Source organism: Syzygium oleosum, unplaced genomic scaffold (genome assembly GCF_021117445.2).
Source record: "Syzygium oleosum isolate NSW1041296 unplaced genomic scaffold, Sole_v2.1 Sole_v2.19, whole genome shotgun sequence".
NCBI lineage: Eukaryota > Viridiplantae > Streptophyta > Magnoliopsida > Myrtales > Myrtaceae > Syzygium > Syzygium oleosum.
The window spans coordinates 1220292-1238248 of record NW_026607503.1 but is presented as its reverse complement, the minus strand read 5'-3'; the positions used below and the strand labels follow the sequence as shown (position 1 = coordinate 1238248).

General features: G+C 41.3%; 2 protein-coding genes across 2 annotated transcripts; one reads left to right on the top strand and one right to left on the bottom strand.

Moving 5' to 3' along the window:
* Positions 1-1411: 1411 nt before the first annotated feature.
* On the top strand, positions 1412-5434 carry LOC115670445 (uncharacterized). Its single transcript, XM_030591724.2, has 3 exons — positions 1412-3655; positions 3748-4652; positions 5220-5434. Exons 1-3 carry the CDS (start codon positions 2371-2373, stop codon positions 5337-5339), a joined length of 2310 nt encoding a protein of 769 aa, XP_030447584.2. The 5' UTR covers positions 1412-2370; the 3' UTR covers positions 5340-5434.
* Positions 5435-9088: 3654 nt separating this feature from the next.
* Positions 9089-11955, bottom strand: LOC115670448 (transcription factor DIVARICATA-like). Its single transcript, XM_030591726.2, has 2 exons — positions 10658-11955; positions 9089-10379 (listed from the first exon to the last, which is right to left on the bottom strand). Exons 1-2 carry the CDS (start codon positions 11083-11085, stop codon positions 9893-9895), a joined length of 915 nt encoding a protein of 304 aa, XP_030447586.1. The 5' UTR covers positions 11086-11955; the 3' UTR covers positions 9089-9892.
* Between the last annotated feature and the right edge of the window lie 6002 nt (positions 11956-17957).

Here is a 17957-nt window from a genome sequence, read left to right as displayed (position 1 = left end):
GAAGATGAGCAGTAAAATGTTACACTTCTCTCATTTTGAATTCACTTGTTCTTTAACTGCCGGGAAATCAAGCTCTCTCAGCAGTGTGATTGACGGTAGTTGAATATCTGACATTATTGGATAAGCTACGCTGCAGAATAGGCTGCTGGCCAACTTATGGGAATGTCACAAATAAATCCTGCAAAAATTGGAGTTTGCCAATGGTAAAGAAACTTTATGCGAACAGTGGTGCTAGCCAATGACGATTAGAGGCATTGATCCTTCATGTATTATATGTAATTGGCTGATTTTAGCGCTCTCATTTGCCCAGTTTTGCATTGAGATCATTAGTCTTGCTTAGCTCTGAGTAGCTGTTTCTGAATGGCCGGCCTTATGAGTAGGCTTCGTTGAAATTTCAAGATGGCATAAGCTGTACCTTCTCCTGTCTCTTTTTCTCAAGCCAAACTACGGCTATGGCTTTATCATGCTTATCATATTGCGGTTTCTTCAACTTCTTGCTGTTGTTTATTAGTCGTCTGAGTGTCGTGAGGCCTACGTATTTATGAGGCCTACGTATTTTGGAGATAGTTATCTTTGACGAATATGTTTAGGAGCTCTGGCAAAGGCTTGTTGAGAGCATGTCCTGAGTGAGTATGGAAGAAGAGGAGCTACACCTCCAAAGATACGAAGATCGAATCCCGTGTACACCCAAATAGTAGGAAAGTCTATTTAGACGATAACAAACAGGTTTGCGAAAAGCTCCGACTCCAGATTGATGCCCTAATTTACGTACTTTGCTTGTGTTCGGATGAGTCTTCTTCACATTGTTAGAGACTGAATACTCGGTTAAGCACTATCAGTTAAGCACTAATGTTTTACGTGATTCGCGTGTTATTTCATCAGAAGGATAACAAGATACATACTACTGAAGAAATGGATACATATTTTGCTCTAAGTCTCGATACATATCTCATTCTAGTGATATGTGTCCAATCTCTAATAGCTTAAGTTAGCTTAGAAGTCTCCAAAGAAGTATTTGCTATAGAAAGAAACAAGGGTACTGGAAAAATTTGAAAGAAGTTGACGACTTACTAGTTTTTTAGGTTATTGGTAAATTGATTATGTCATTGGTAGTTTACTAACCACACTCATAAAATTTGAAAAAAAAGTAGGTAATTTACTAATTTACTGGAATGTTGGTAATTCATTGTTGCGTTGGTATTTTTGTTATTTTAAAGAAGTTGGTAATTTGCTGTATATCCATTATTGCGTCAGTAGTTTACTGATGATGGCAATTATAAAATTTGAAAGACGTAAGTTACGTAGGTAAAATTTAGAATCAAATAGTAACTTACTAAATTCTTTAGATCTTGGTAAATTCATGATAGAGTTATAATCTACTAACTACACTTGCAAAATCTTAAAGAAGTTCATAACTTAGTAATCAATTTGGATGTTGGCGTTACGATAATAGAAACTTACGAGCCACAACTGTAAAATGCAAAGATGTTAGTAAATTTACCAATTCATTCGACGTTCGTAAAATCATTATAATAATGATAACCCATCAAAAACGGAAATTAACTGACAAAATGCTGTAAAGATTCCAATCCAAAATTTGGCCTTCACAAAAAAAAAAAAAAGGGTTTGCAAAAGGGAAGGACTCCAGTCCGTTGGGCAAAAGGTCTTTAGAGCTCCAAATGGCTTTGGCAAAGCGTTGCCAAACGCACCCTTGCTCTTATTATGTATCACCGACATCGTAGAAATGGTGGAGAAAAAAGGGGAAAGGGGATACCATTGTGGATGAATGCACTTTGGAGATATGACTTTGATCCTCTTAGTCCAATCATATCAATCCTGGATCCACATGTCCTGAGATTTTGGTGTACGTTGAGCGCATCATGGATGCTTGTGACACAAGCATTCACCAATGCAACCGGTTACTTGTTCGGTTTTTTTTTTTTTTCCTATTTTAGCAGTCTGGAATGAAATTAACACTCGTAGACAGGCACGCAGGCAAATAAAAACTTCCTGAAATGAAGGATCTCCCAGAAACTATCAACCAGGAAAAGATGGTACCTAAAAATGGAATGTCAAACCAAGAATGTCCACCAGTTAATCTAACTCCTGAGTTTGGCCTTTGCCCCTCCCTTATCCTCTTGTCCTTCTCCATCTCCCAGTTTCCAACACTAATCACAACCACCTCCAATCCTCTCTGCTTGTTCCTCTGATGAATCCATCACCTTTCACATTATCGATTCTCAAGATGGAAACTCTCATCTTGTCGCTGTAGTTCTCGATCCTTCCCGAAAACTACGACTCCTCTTTCTTGCATGATAAGTTGTCCTGAGACTCGGAGGGCAGATATTGCAACACAAACATCCAAAGAGTATGGCTCTTGAAGCCGAGAAAGTCCTCGCATGTATTTGCAGAATCCTTTCGTTATCTGCGAGGGCCGGTTATACATTCATCCAAAAGCGCCCGCTTGGTTCCGTGATAGCCTCATTCTTCCTCCTCCTGTATCTGTTTTTCCCATTTGTGTTCAAGCTTCTCATGTTTAGTATCCCAGTTGCTTTCTCTGCCATTGCTCTTGTTCGAGTTCTTTCTAGGGATGGAACTGGAAGTCTCCGAATCCCGAATGCCAGCAAAGACGAGAAAGGTAACCGTGCTTTCACGCCGGTAAAGCGAAACACCAGCGAGGAAGGTGCTACCAATACGGCTCACCAATACCAGAAGCCTTTGATACAAGCGCAAATGAGCAAACGTCGAAACTTCAAGACAAAAAGGGAAGATCCGGATGCTGAAGGTGGTGGTGCTAAGGAGGTGAAACGCGTGACTTTTTCTACAACTTGCGATGATAGTCTGATTGGCGGAGACAGAAAGGACCAGGAGAACGACCCTGGTTTACTTTTTGGGGGCGGGTCTTGTTCCTTGGGTAAAGGAGAGAGCTCCATTTCCCATGAATCAGATAGAGGAGATTTACAACCTGTGAATGAGCACCCGCTAACCTCAGAGTCGGGAGATCTGAAGCCTGAAATTGAAGTTTCTAATGATGATAAGGGTGGCGTTACAGGTCAGTTAGAGGCGGATATCTTGGCAGAAGCAGAATATGAAGACGAAGAAGAGGCGCAAGAGGATGGGAACAAGGCTGTGGAATGGACAGAGGACGATCAGAAGAATCTCATGGACCTTGGCCTGTCCGAGCTAGAAAGGAACCAGAGATTGGAGAATTTAATCGCAAAGCGAAGGGCGAGGAAATTCATGGGGACAAAGGTCCAGGAGAATTTACTTGACTTGGACATCGGTCCTGCGGGTTATATTCCGCCTGTTCAGATTTCGAAGAACCCTTTCGATCCCCCTAGTTGCTCAGATCGGGCTCTAGACTCGCAGATACCCAGCTCAGCTCCTTCAGTTATGTTGCCTGCGCGGAACCCTTTTGACCTTCCTTATGACCCTCAAGAGGAGAAGCCGAATCTCACAGTGGACGGTTTCCAAGGCGAGTTCCTTGCAAATCAGCCTAAGGACATCTTCTGTAGGCACGAGAGCTTCTTCCTAGGGCCCTCTTTCTCAGTAGAAACCAGCCTAGATCAAGTTCTCAGGAATGCCGATCCTTACTCTGTCACAGAGAACAGGGCTCTGAGAGAGCCACAATTCCCCAGATTCAGAAGGTTCTCAGGTCAGACTGCTTCTAATATACGTCCTTGTGCGTTCGTTTGATCTACATGTTTACTTTACAGTAATTTATGGGAGCCGTTTTCATCGTTGCAGCTAAAGGAGATCATGACAGATTAGTGGAACAAATTCTGTACCGCAGAGACTATGGAATGGGTTCTAGCAAGGCTGAACATGAAACTAAACCTGAAAATGATAATGGCGGGGGAGCAGGTCTTGAAGATAAGCGGGACGGTGCTGAGGACATCGAGCTGAAGGTGTTTAAAGATGAAAACCAAGCAGGTTCTATTGATGAAGAAGACGGCGACCAGAGCTCCATATCAACATCAGACAGTGATGGACAGGCAACAAGTGGGGATGGGAACGAAGTTCTGATCAGTCCAAAATTTCCCGATACGGCAACGATTTCTGTGCACAAGACCTTTGAATATTCAGTACCTAATGGCATAGCAACAGATGGGGATTTGTCTAGTCCACTTGCTATGGACAATCTAGAGAAGCGGACGGGCCATTCCTCCACATACTCCATAGCTTCCGACATGCAAGTGGAGGTCTCCGAATCCAGTTCCCCTCGGACTGTAGATTACGCTACTTCACCTGCTGAGCTCGAGTGCTCCACTAATTCTGAAGATGTCGGAAAGGAGGTTACTCCGTGTAGTGAAGAAATATGGGGAGCCTTGTCCCACCTAACTGGAGTAGAGGAAGATGAACCAAAAGGCGACATAGATAATTTCAAAGCAAACGATAGCTCGAAGGATCCATTTGGATCATCCATTTCCCTCCAAGAATTGTGTAAAGAAGATTCAGCTGATGGAGTTTTTACGACCACAAGCCTGAAAGTCACAGTACCGACAGAAGGTCCAGATATATCGGATTCTCATGATAAAAGCCATACGATGGGGTCTGATTATCCTCCAGAAGCTAAAGACCTACAATCAACACCACCGGCGCAGAATTTGGTGCCCCATCAAGCTGAAGAGAGACAATCCCAGAAGACAGAGGTCGGTTGTTTTAATTTGATTGTGCCATAAAAAATAGTCTTCCTAAAACAACAAATTCATGTAATTAAGTTTCCAGACTGTAAAGACTGTCTGAACCAATGGAAGATGGTAGGCGTAAAGAAATACATGTTTTCTATTATCTATGAACACGATTTCTTCTTCTGCCCATTTGATGTTCTCTTTGTGGCGTTAAGTTTGTTCTGCTTTTCCTATCAACTGTGGACTAAGTAACGACAGAACTGAGCATCATAGCTCTTATATACAAGCTGAAAGCATGTGATTTTCGTGTCATGTGACCTACAACTAGAAGCTCATCGAGTTAAGCAACACAGAAGTCTAGAAACTGTTCAAAACTATCTCCGAAGTTCTAAAGTTTCGATTGTCAAAATAGATCGTAAGTCTGATAGAGAAACTAGTCCGACACTAAAGTGATAGAGGACGTAGTGATTCCTACTGCTGGCATTTCTAATATGACTTGAGAATCCATTCGGATGCTTTTCTTTTCTTGTATACAAGTGCACCTATCGGAAAACTCTGACATACATATATATTGCTTACATGTAACAGGAATCGGTTAATCCTCTTGAGAAGTCGACTGGAGAAGCCAACAGCACACAAGGAGATATGGACTCCAGTGATAGCAATAAGGAAGAAGTAGACAACTTGAAAACCAGCGGAGAAAGTTAAAGGATTCTCTTCAGGACCAAGACCTCTACTTTTAGCACTAGTTCAAAGATACGTGGGTGAATGCTTGAGGAACAAAAAATCAGCACCAACACAAATATGAATGCATCACCATCCTTCTCAATGCCAGTCAAGATCAGCCGATGCTGAGGCATCTCCCAACTGGCTGAAACAAGTTCTGGGGAACATGAACTGGTCGATCACCCAATAGAACTCCAATGTTCTTGCGGCGGTAATTTAATTGATTCTCTATTTTCTTATGGAGTTAGAAGCGGAATGGAATCTAATAGTTTCCGGCACTGTACGCTTGGCGTGGTGCTGAGAGATTAGTTAGAGCAGGCAAAGAACAAGATAAACAGATACGAGATGTTGCTTATCCAGATGTACTAATAAGAAATTTACGAAGGCAACGTCCTGTATATACAACTGCGATGTTCTTTTCACCAACCTATTGAAGTTAATGGAACTAATTTCTGATCAATCTCTGTAAATATAAGATTAGAGTTCTTTTATACAAGTTCCTTTTGTAGTATGTACTCTCTTCTCGCATACATTCACACTATTTCAATGACTTGACCGGTTTGTTAGATGCAACGAGAACAAATTCAGTCCATTCATATTAAACAATTAGGACGCTGTTCAGTGAATTCGTTTTGCACCTTCTTGAGCTTAATAAGATTTGTACAGTGGCATTTTCTACCAAGTACAAAAACTACATTCTGAATTGTCGCCTTGAGCAGCTTTGACCAGCTCAGATGCTAAGAATACTGACCAATATGGCTCCTATTCTAAAGACAACTGTTTCCCTTGCACAATCTCGAAGAGTATTAGTGGAAGAGATGCACTGCTCTCTAGTAGCTTGTAGCCTCGAGGAAGTGAAATGGAAAATCGTATGTTTCTTCGTATTTGAGTTGAAAGGCAGAGTCAGTCACCATAGCTCCATCTTTCTTAAGTTTCTAGCAGAGCTAACGATGACTCTTACCAATGTGCAACATGGCCTTGCTTAACTGTTTCGATGGTGGGGCTCGATTAAAGAAGATTTGAACGCCAGGGAAAGAAAAGGTAAGAAAAGTCCATTAACGTATCCCTCCCTTCCATACAACTTGGCTTGTTGTTCTATCGCTGATACCATTTTTCACTGTCCCTTAATCAAATTATATCAGCAATAAACCACCCCACTTTCTCCATATCTGATAAATGTGGACGCTAAGACCCTGCCAAATAAGGGTTCTGAGTCAATCTAGCAGTAGGGTTCAAAATGGTGTACTATTCAATGAATGTGTATCTCTGTCAATTTTGCATCTTTTTCTTGGCAAGAGGTGTCATGTTGCTGTCTCACCGCGCTAATGTCCCATATAATTACAAGGTATAAAATTCTTTTCTAGAGCTTAAATGGCATTCAATTGGTGTATAATTGAGCCTTTAAGTGCATCTTCTGCTTTATCAATCTCTGAATGATCGTAACTGGGGAAAGTGAGGGCCCACAGAAGATTTACTCTTAGATCTCCATGGGCCAGAGAAGCATCATACGGAATCAAGCTTCAATCTCTCCGCCTCATCTCATTGAATGATTGCTTCTAAGTTATATTCAAAACTGCACTAATCACAAGACGGTCTACTTCATCTCATCTCGTACACAATGGAAGAGTAACTTATGTATATGTAGATCTGCACAGTGTCAACTGTTGAATGGTAAATTAAGAACAGGGTAACCAGATTACAGTGAGAATCAACGACATTATGTAGACTTGTTTGCAAAACTTAAATGAAAATAGTTTTAGAAGTAGGTGGCAAACTTCGTCTTCATTCCAGTGTAATCATATGAAAAGGCCTAATTATAGCATAAACAACCAATGTTTCTCTATGAATAATTTTGCTGGTAAATTAAAGGGAAGAATCAGAATATTTATCGGAAATGGACAAAACAAGATGGACCGAAAGTGCGAAAATTCTGATATAATTGAATCTAGATGTAACAAGGATAAAGTGGCCAAAGATGCCTCCACATGCAACTTGCAAATAGAGGGCTTTGTCTTTTGAAAAGAGATGGTGATTTCTTTTGTCATGTACTGTCTTAAAGCTAAATGGGACGGCTGTTTATTCATGTTTCCTCGAAATTCATTTCCCTTGAGTGGCGCTCGCGTAACACACCATGCGTGGGACAAGGGCGCTGTATTAGTAGCTGTTCTTGTGATAATTGCTACCGAATGGATGCTCCTAACAAACAATATAAGCAAAGCAACAAAAGAAAAGAGCCTAAGAGATGGACCTGACGGTTTGTACAATTTGTCATCTTCCAATCTTTCATTCTTTTCTCTGCTCTCTATCCGAAAAATCTCCCAACTCCAACCTAACACACCAGAAAACACACACAAAAGGTTAAGAGACAAGGTAGAAATGAACACAGAACAATCAAACAGATTAATCTTATTCTCCACAATCAATCAATGAAATTTTTGGTCGTTAGTCTCATCAATTGTTAGGTACTTTCAAAAGAAGGCATCCCCGAAATAGGCCTGATAAGAAGAAACGGGTTTTTAGGAGCTTATGCGGACATAAAAAGCTAGATTATTAAATCCAAGAGCGACCGATGGAGTTTCTTTGAATATGTACACAACCTGTCCTCGCATGGCAGGAGGAGTCTTTGTTTTTTCTCCTAGTTTAACATACCGTTTGGAGTGTTCAAGTCCGTACAAATGCATGCGCAACGGAGGACCAGATCAGTTGACGGTGCTCAACTGCTGTCTGCTGAGCTCAACTGGAGTTAGCGGTAAACAGTCTATTGTTTTTTCGTCCGATTAGGTTATTAACTAAATTGTGAGTTCAACGTAGTGCTCGATTGGAATATAGATCCTTGCACTAAGACAACAGAAAAGAAAATTTAGGTCAATGGAATTCTCAAAAAATTCTAAACCACGCTGATTAAGAAAAGATAAAAGCACCCTTTCCTCCACCTAACAAAAAAGCTACATGAGTCTGTCTTCATCGAAGGGTCACAAGTCAAGAGCTTCAGAACAGGGAGACCTCATCGATGATTGCCATCCCATTGGTGCCGTACAATTAGAATCGCTCGTGTATGATGATTCCGTGGACTTACAGAAACAGGTCTCATACCCCTTGGAATGGTCTTGCCACCATTGATGATCAAATCATGGAGGGAGGAATATTAGGAGCTGTTGTTGTGGCAAAAGAATAAACCACAGTTTGACATTATTGAGAATGCTGTGATCTGAATTGAATCTTTTAACTTTTCAAGGACATATTTCTTACTCTAATTATTCAAACAGAGTCCTAGGAGGGGATCTTCTTTTTCATTAAGAGCAGGATCTCTTGAGAGAGATCTCAAGGAGAAAGAGGGGTTTGAAGAATATGATGCCTCAGTTAGTGGAATGAAGAGTCAGCTTCAACTTGAAAGTGTTTGAGGTCCAGTCAAGTCTAATAGGGCATTTCTTTTGCTGTTTTTTTCATTCTGAGTAGTGGAACAGTCTAAAAGACTCGAAGAAAAGGAGGAAAGCAGGCAATTAAGAAGGGAGGGATCATATGGCAATTTTGTGCAACTGCTAGAAATTCGGCATCTGAAACATAGTCTCGTCATTATAAAAAAAACAAGCAAATTTCATGATCTATTTGAGCCAGAGGATCAAATCACGGTGTAGCTACAACTTCAAGTTCGGTCGATACTTAAATCATGAAATTTCATTCTGGCCATTTGCTTCAAATTCATAAAGCAAACATCAACATAGAAAAAAAAGTGCTCCAATCAAATCTGAAATTGAATTCAGTCGTTGATATTCCCCTGTTTTCCAGATTACATGAGATGAAAAAGCGAAGAACTCCAATGGCCAAGCCAAATTTCGGTATCCAACAGAACTCATTTCTGCACACAAAAACAAAGCAAAACAAACCCATTTCTTCGACACATTCTTTCTTTGCATCAAGCCACGAGACTTGCGTTTTATGCTAAGCCTTCAACTTGGGATTGAATATGCTTACTTAGGCCAGCGCCTTTATTCCATTCTCCATTGAAGTCACCTCGGATACCATTCTCAGGATGCATCCATTATCCAGAATCGCAATCTTAACTTGACGGGAAAATCAAATTAAAGATAATACCAGAAGGAACGAACTTTGGTCGCCTCTTTTTGGGTGTTAAGCAATTGTTTGCTCGAAAATGATATATTAGATCGTTCAGTCAAATGACAGACCACATATACGCCTATTGATACTGCCCTCTTCATGTTCTTCCACGGCTTTCAATGTAGAACTCTGTTGGCAGAGGCAGAAACACCAGAGTACTCAAACAAAGGTCGAGATTCTCGCTAAAGGAAAAAATCCAGCTCTGAGAATCTATACACTAGTTTTATGGCTTCCAAAAGAAACACGATCGTGTTCTCCTGTGTCCTGAGTTTAGATACTGATGAACTAACTCAAACTCTTCTAGTAAACATATTCACAGAAACCATGACAAAAGCACAACCACAGCTACACCGCTAAACTTGAAAAGACTGAAACAAAAGATGCTTCAAGCTAGTGAAAACGGGGATGAAGCTGCGATCTCATCCATGAGGATAACTCTGCCCAGCTTGCAAATGAAAAATGGGGTTCTGAACACTGACTAAAGTCCCTCTGTGAGTATTCTGCCCTTGAAATTTAAGCCCAAGAGAGTTCACACTGAAATGTGGGCACATGGACATATCCCCTTGTGTCGCATGGAAGGTCATGGGCCCTCCATTGTTTGGCTGATTCCAGAGAAAGGGAGTCCTGGGTGCTGCTGCGGGGGTCGGTTGCCGAACCACCATGGATGAATGATCTGGCGAAGGCGGCCTTTTATCGTCTGGTGAAGGAGTTCTAGTCTCTGTGAGATTCACAGTTGTGATATCGTGGATGCTGGCTCTTCTCTTGTCTTTTCCACCTGAAAGTTGCCTGATGAAGTATTTCTGTGCGTGGCTAGCTACTTGCGTCGGCGTTCTCGTGATCACAAAGTTCCTGGAAATGTTTCTCCAATCACCTTTCCCATATTTCTTTAGACCCATCAAAAAGAGCCTGGAGAGAAATTCGCATAACAGGTCCATAAGTATACATGAACAGATATATTAAGCACTAAATTTAAGCAAACACCAACTGCCCTCGTATAAAACCCACTGAATTTGCAAGATTAAGGTCCTTCTAGATTAAAATTCTAAGACAACCCTATTCTTAGATCACTTATCCTTGTTCATCCTGCTTCTAAGTACCGACAAATTAAGCTCATCCAGCAGACAGTGAATGAGATCACTGGAGATTGACTCAAAGCAAGTGCAATGAAAAACATTATGTCTTACTTGTGCTCTTCCTCTGTCCAAGGAACACCTTTCTTTCTCTCTTGTTCGGGAGGCCGAATCGATGGAGATCTCTTCCCACCAAGCCCATAAGACTGTTTGAAACCATCATATCCATGGCCATTTACCCATTCCAATGTGAAGGGCGATGTAGTGCTATAGCCAGGGATAGGGATAAGCCCTGCTTCTATATTGCTCACATCAACTTCCAAATCCTTATAGTGCTTAATCACATCTTCCACCGTCTTCCCAGGGATCATCGAGGCGACCCTATGCCACCGATCTGGCGTGTCCTTATCGTGCACCGCCAGCGCTTTTTCGAACATTTTGTTCTCTGCAGGGGTCCATTTCGCAGTCCTTCCTTCGTCAAGAAACCAATTCGCATTCGATGCGTATGGTGGGGATGAGAGAACTTCCATTTCCCACTTCATCACATGGGAATCACACAACCCCTCCTTCAGACTAAACTCAAGTCAGATGCTGAAGGGCGACCAAATTCTCGATCTGCTTAAAAAAGAGAGGCCGCTTTTCGACTTCGAAGGCGAGACAGAGAGAGAGAGATAGAGAACAAAGAAAAGGGTGTGCTCAAATGGGAAATGCGGAGAGCTTTGGGTTCACCACAAAAATATCCGTGTTAAATTACCAAGCATCTTGAAAGGAATCAGAATACTCCTTTTCCCCTGTGCAACCATAGCCTTAGGAATCTCATAAAGAACCGACTTTTTTTTTTCCCAATACAACAAAGACAACCTCTCAAAATATAAGCAACAAATCACAGATAATCAGAAAATTCGAACACGAAGCTTCACAACGAGGCTGGAGATCTAAACCCAATAAGCCATCCAACACAACTAGAAACAAGAATGCAACATATCAAAAGAAGAAGAAACCAGAGACCCCAAAAACGAAACCAAGGACAGGGAGGCTCTATCAGATATGTCAACCAACTCTCCGCCGACGGCAACTCAGTGCTTCAAGAGACGAACCCAAAAGCAAAACTTCCAGCAAAAGGCAAAGCTGGGAGGAGGGCGAAAGCCAGAGCCTTCCGGGGAGGGCTCTGAATTCATGAAGCAGCGAGGAGAGAGCAAGGGGGGAGAGGGGGAGAAAAGCAGGGGAGAAAAAAATGATGGGGTTTCTTTCTTCCTTTCCCTTGAGGCCAGAGCAACAAGGCAAAGAGAAGAAAGAGACCAGCGGTGTCTATCAAACTAGAATATTGAACTACAAAGCAGAGCTTTTGCTTTGCTAGCTTCAGGGGATGAATCTGCCAATACCTGTGCCACAGAGAGGGGTGGGGAGAGGAACAGGAACCAAGTAAGAGAGAGAGAGAGAGAGATGGTAATGGTAATGGGAATGCAGACGAAGGTGGTGGTGAGTCGTGATTGGAGGGGATGGGATACTGCACTTTGTGAAAAAAGTTCCCTCTTATTATAATCACACTCCCTGTTCCATCACTCTTTTTTTCTTTTTTTTTTTTTGCCTCCATTTAATTATTGCACAGACCCATTTTTGTATTTATTTTTCAGATCTCTCTAATTTAATGAGGTGGTCCGTCTCCGAACCTAAATAAATTGTTCATATTTCGAGACTATTTGTTAAGCATACCGAATGAAAAATAGTTTGATTTTTCAAAATGTCGATTGAGTTGATTGATGTTTCTTGTTTTGTGGTCGAACTTTGAAACAATATTGCCTATATATCTTTAGAGCCACTCCGGATTCGGTAACGATAATCTGGATACGATATGAAACTGTCATGTAAAAAATTCGTATATAAGTATATGCAAAACATACGCGGCACACAGGACTATAGTCCGATCGTAATGCCTGAAGCCATCACAAGTCACAACGGATGAGAGAAAGGGATTAAGATTTGACCCAGGTGAATCGGGTTGGTTTCTGATCAAAAAAGAAATCGGGCTAGTCTATCGACAATATCCTTGCATACATTCTTTTTTTTTTAAAAAAACCCCGTTCCTGTGTTGCCTATCCATGCCGATGAGTACTCTCGGGTCATTAACAAAGGCCGTGCGACCCCCGTTTGGGAAGGGACTATATAGCCGACAGAGGTGATCATAAGATGCGACGAACTATAAGGTGGAGCACGGCTCGCTCCAAGCCACATCAAAAACTCACGAGTCGGACCAGCCTTAGATCAAACCCAAAAAGGCCCGTCTAGACATCCAATTCAATGGCCACATCGAATCTCGTCCGTAAGTGCTATCCGGTGTCTCTTAACCCATGTTTTGCTCGGTCACGTCTAGGCCGCCTACGATCACAACTCATGTCAACGCGCGTAATTTTTCTTCTTCTTCTTCTCCTTTTTTTCAGAATCGCCAATAAAACCCTTCCCCGGCCTCACGAGAGAACCGCCGCGCCACACCCCCACCTTTTCACATCGACATTCTTTCACGACGAGCAACCTCACTTCATACAAATGAAACTCGGGCTCGCACGCAAAAAAATATCCACGCCATATCTCCTAGATCAGGTTAAAACCGGACGGAACGGAACAAAATACTTCCAGAGAAAAAAAAAAAAAGGAAGGAAGAAGAATTCTCAAAGCATCTATTATTGCTTCCAAAGGGGAAAAAAGCAAAAGAGGGCCACCAGCAATGATGGAGCCAAGCGCTAGTCAACGGGTGAGGTGGGGGGCAGGGGGGGGGGGGAAGGAAGCGAAGCAAGAGCAGGTTACGCTCCGCCATCTCATCATCGGTCGATCGATCCGTACCGCGCTACATGAAGGGAAGAATTGGGATCAGGAAAAGTCCCACCTTCATTCCATTTCTATGCTAACCCGAAAAAAAAAAAACTTTCAATTTGCCGACCGGGGATTAGCATGTCGTCCTCGTTCTTATTGTATTCGGACAGATCATTTTCTTTTTATTAATATATTTTTTTTTAATGATGTCCTTAATTAAATCGGGGCGGCGTTTTGGGGGTTCTGGTAATGATCACATCATCGGAGGCAAAATTTCGGTACCCTCCCCCCCCCCCCCCCCTCCCTCCCGATCCAACCGCTCCCTGATCAGCCGCCGAAAACACTCGGGGGTCGGCATCGACGGCTGGGATTCACTTGGGGGGGCCCCGCCACCCGGAGGAGTTCGGATCGAATCGTGGACGAGTGCGGAGGCCGACACGTGGCGGCGCGTTATTGGGTGGCACTGGCGGCAAGATTGCAGCTGGCCCCTCCCTCCTCCTCCTCCTCCTCCTGGGGAGGGATGGGGATGGGGGTAGAGGGCGGGGGGGCCCAAAAGAAAAGCGTTTCGGGTCGAGCCAATGAGTGGCGGCCACGTGAGATTCGCGGCATGGGGCACGGCGTGGGAGATAGTGTCCTACGTGGCAGCAAGTTTTAGAGAGAGAGAGAGAGTGAGCCCCCCCCCCCCTACCTAGGCTTATAGTAGGGCTAGCCCCAGGAGCTCACTGACGACTCCTCCGCTTCTTCTTGCTTCTTTTATTTATCTATTTATTTATCTTAAAAAGAGAAGTTGCGCAATTTTAGAGGAATTTTTTTCTTTTAATTATCTGGAGCAACGGTTATTAAATCCTGGAATTGAGGTTTTTAAATTGATAGATCACAAATCGAGAATCCAATCGTAAAAATTCAATAAAAATATACGTAAAGTCGGTATTTTAAATTTTATAAAAAATATTGTATATTTATAAGGGAATCATAATTTTGGATACATACGGTAATTCCATGCGCAAACAAATATAGATCATATTGTTTCGTTAGCATGAGCATTATTAGATAACGAAATGAATCATAAATCTTTGTGTGTAATTCTATTTGATGGGTAAACATGTTAACTTTAAATGGCTTATATCCATGGATGCATATCAAGTTGTAGATATGCTGAAGATTCTCTCGTGATTCCGGAGATTAGAGATTCACCTAATAAATATGCATCATTCACCTCTAATCGAATTGTACAAGACGCATCGAGATTCTAATGATTTCAGGTAACTCGTGTTCTAGAACTGCAAGCATAAAGGTCGAGAAGGGAGATAAAACACCTCGCATACCCCATAAATCAATTAAATTTCCCGATCTAGTTTTAGATTTGGGAGCTCTGTTCTCCCGATCTTATATCTGGGAGCTTTTCTCTCCGATCTAATTCTAGATTTTGGAGTTTTAATGAATAAGTTTTCTACCTCCAATTTCAATGGTGTTCACAACAACTTCGATGGCAAATTGTGCCGATTCAACGTGTTTTTAGTTACAAGCTTTGGCGCATCGCACTGGCTACAGAGCTCGCTCTCACAGGTATCAGATCTGAGTATTTTCAACATGTTTATTATGTTGTCTCCGTTCGATGATGGTGTTGGCGAGGCTGAACCTAGGCACACACCGCCGAAAGGCAAAACCCTATTTACAAATGGAGATCACAGCGTGTGCTTATCACTGATGATGCTGTGTGAATCGGTGATTGGCCGCCGATCCTTTCGCTTGGATGTAGTCATAAATCTGTTCTTGAAGGATGAGCGTGTGATTATCTCTATCGTCTATGCTATGATGATATGCCTTGATTTCTGGTTTTTGGTTTTTGGTTTGTTTTGGAGCTTTGTGGGCTTACTTTGCTATTATGACTTTTGAGATTTCCTATCGTGTATCATTTTGGTAATGATTGGAAATTTGTTTTGACCGCAAAAAAAAACAACTAAATTTACGAGTGACCATAACTCAATTTAGTTTGCATGTTATTGATGAAATCTAAACAAATGACTTTGATTCTTAAGCTGACAATTTTCTCTCGTTTCATAGCAATCCTGGATTGATTTTAGAGGAATTTCCATACACAAGGGCACAAAAATTGTAGAGTTTGTAACCATACATTTGAGTAACAGTCAATTACTTTTTTTTTTCATTTCACGTATAATTAACATTTTTCGTTTTGTATAGAGTCGATATTTTTAAAAATTAATAGGTCTAGATCCAAAAGAAAGAGCAAACTCTACCTCGAGTAACAATTCTAACCCGAACTTTTCTTTATCTCATAAAAAATCACCAACTTTCACTTAAATCACAAATCTGACTTGAACAATTTGAAAATTTCACACCACAAGGGTCAGATTTGGGACTCGAGTAAAAGTTGGTGTTTTTTTTTATTAAGACAAGTAAATTTCGGTACATAATTATCTCTCGACGTAAAATTGACATTTTATTTTTTGTTTTTGGGGAATTAGCCCAAAATTAATATAAATTCTTTTGAAGGCTTTTTAAATTTCTTTATTTTCAGGAAGCGAGACCTTTTATAGAATGCCGCGGGCGAATGACGCCGAGGCACGCCATGCGCGAGCGTGCGAGCGAAACGAGCATCGCCGTCCCAATCCCATTGGTTACCAGGACAGCATAAAAGGGGCGGGTCCCACTTTGTAATTTCCCTCCATGAACACGTTTAATTATTTTCTAAAAAATAAATGAAATTTTGATTGGATTTTAAACGTGGAATAATATATTACCATGATCTTGGGGGGAAAAAAAAAATCGAGATGCTTAGCACTAAATACGAATCCGATCGTCGGGCTTTGAAAGTCTCGAGTAAGAAGGTCAAGAGAGATGCCAAAACGACAAATAATTGTGAAAAATGTATCGCGTCAATACACCACGTGCTGATATTTTGATGTACGGCATACATCTCGAAATTGAAAAGGTTGGTTCGTTCTAACCAACATTGTTCCGTATCTTTATCCCGCAATAGTCCTTAAAAAAAAGAGGGCGAAGACGTACACTCTACCAATACAAAGACATACATCACGTGCTAAAGCACGATACCGTTCGCTCCAATTGTGGCTATTCGCGCTCATTTATTTAAAATCGTGCTATGCCGGTGATGAAACTTATATGCCAGCGAAATAGTTCATGTACAAAGGATGCGGGATTAGAGACGTATCTGAACTCCACATGAAAGATTCCTTTTTTTTTTTTAATGACTATAATGGATGATAATATTTTGGAGTTTTACGAGGATTTTTTTGGGTAAAGTTACAACAAAAGAACCGGTAAAAGCTACAAAAAAAACACCTCAAATTACGTTCACTACGACACGTTTACCCTAACTTTTTTTTAACTCAGAAAACCTCAAATTCATGCTCGTATGATAAATTTACTCCAAACTCGTAACACCAAAAATCCTAAACGTAAACCCACGCCACATATGAACCCTCCGTCGAGATTTTTTTTTTCTTTTTTTCCTTTTTTCCTTCCTCCGTCACCACCGTCCTCACCACCGTCCTCACCATCACCAAACCAAGGAGGAAGTTAAAAAAGAGGAAAGAAGAAAACGAGAAGAAAACATTCAGTGAGTTGACATATTGTTGTCACATTAGTGCCATGTTAGCACCGTTTGCTTCCCGTCGTATGTATAGGCAGTCGCATAAGATTTTTTGCGGCGTTCGTTAATGGAATTTTGACGGACAGTAAATGTTTCGCGTGGGTATAAATCCGGGTGAATGCGTCACGCCGGTATAAGTTTTGGATTTTTTGCGTCATGAAAAAATATTTGGGTTAAATGTATCAACACGGGTACAAGTTTTGGGTTTACGGCATCATCAAAAAAATTAAGGTAATGTGTTGCGGCAGGTATAGTTTAGGGTTTTTCGTGGCTTTTTCCCTAAAAAATAGGGTTAATATCACGAAAAACCCCAACCTGGTATAACTGTGATAAATTTATCCAAAATTAATTTTTGACCACAAAAAACTCTAAACTAGTACACCTGTAAAAGACCACAAAAAACTACAAACTGGTATATTTGTGATAAATTTACCCTCTGTTAGTTTCCGTAAAATTGGATTAATACCATAGAAAACTACAAACTGGTACGCCTGCGACAAAACTCTAAACCGGTACACTTATCAACTATCGCGTATCATTCAACTCAATAATTGGACGGTAAAATTCAACGGAAACCAGATGATGATAGATTTGTCGCAGGTACATCATTTTGAGGTTTTCCGTGATATTAACTCTAGAAAATATGAAAGGCATAGAAAGTGCTTATCACGCGCAGGTGTTACGAAGTTTTTTTTTTTGTCTATCATACTATAACTCTCGAACTCACTCACAGACTTTTGCACTGCTTCTTGCAGGGCGTGAAAGTCGAAACCCAAATCTGAAACTACACGTCCTCACCCCTAGCCTCATGAGAAAGTGGGGATTCGCGGCATACTTTCCCATTTTGGAGTAAGGAGAGACGACAACCGATGCAATCATAAAAACACAACCAACCCAACCTGTAGTAGCATCAACCCCCCCAAAGAACAAAAGGGGAAAGGAGGATGAAGCACGAATGAATTAAAATAAAAT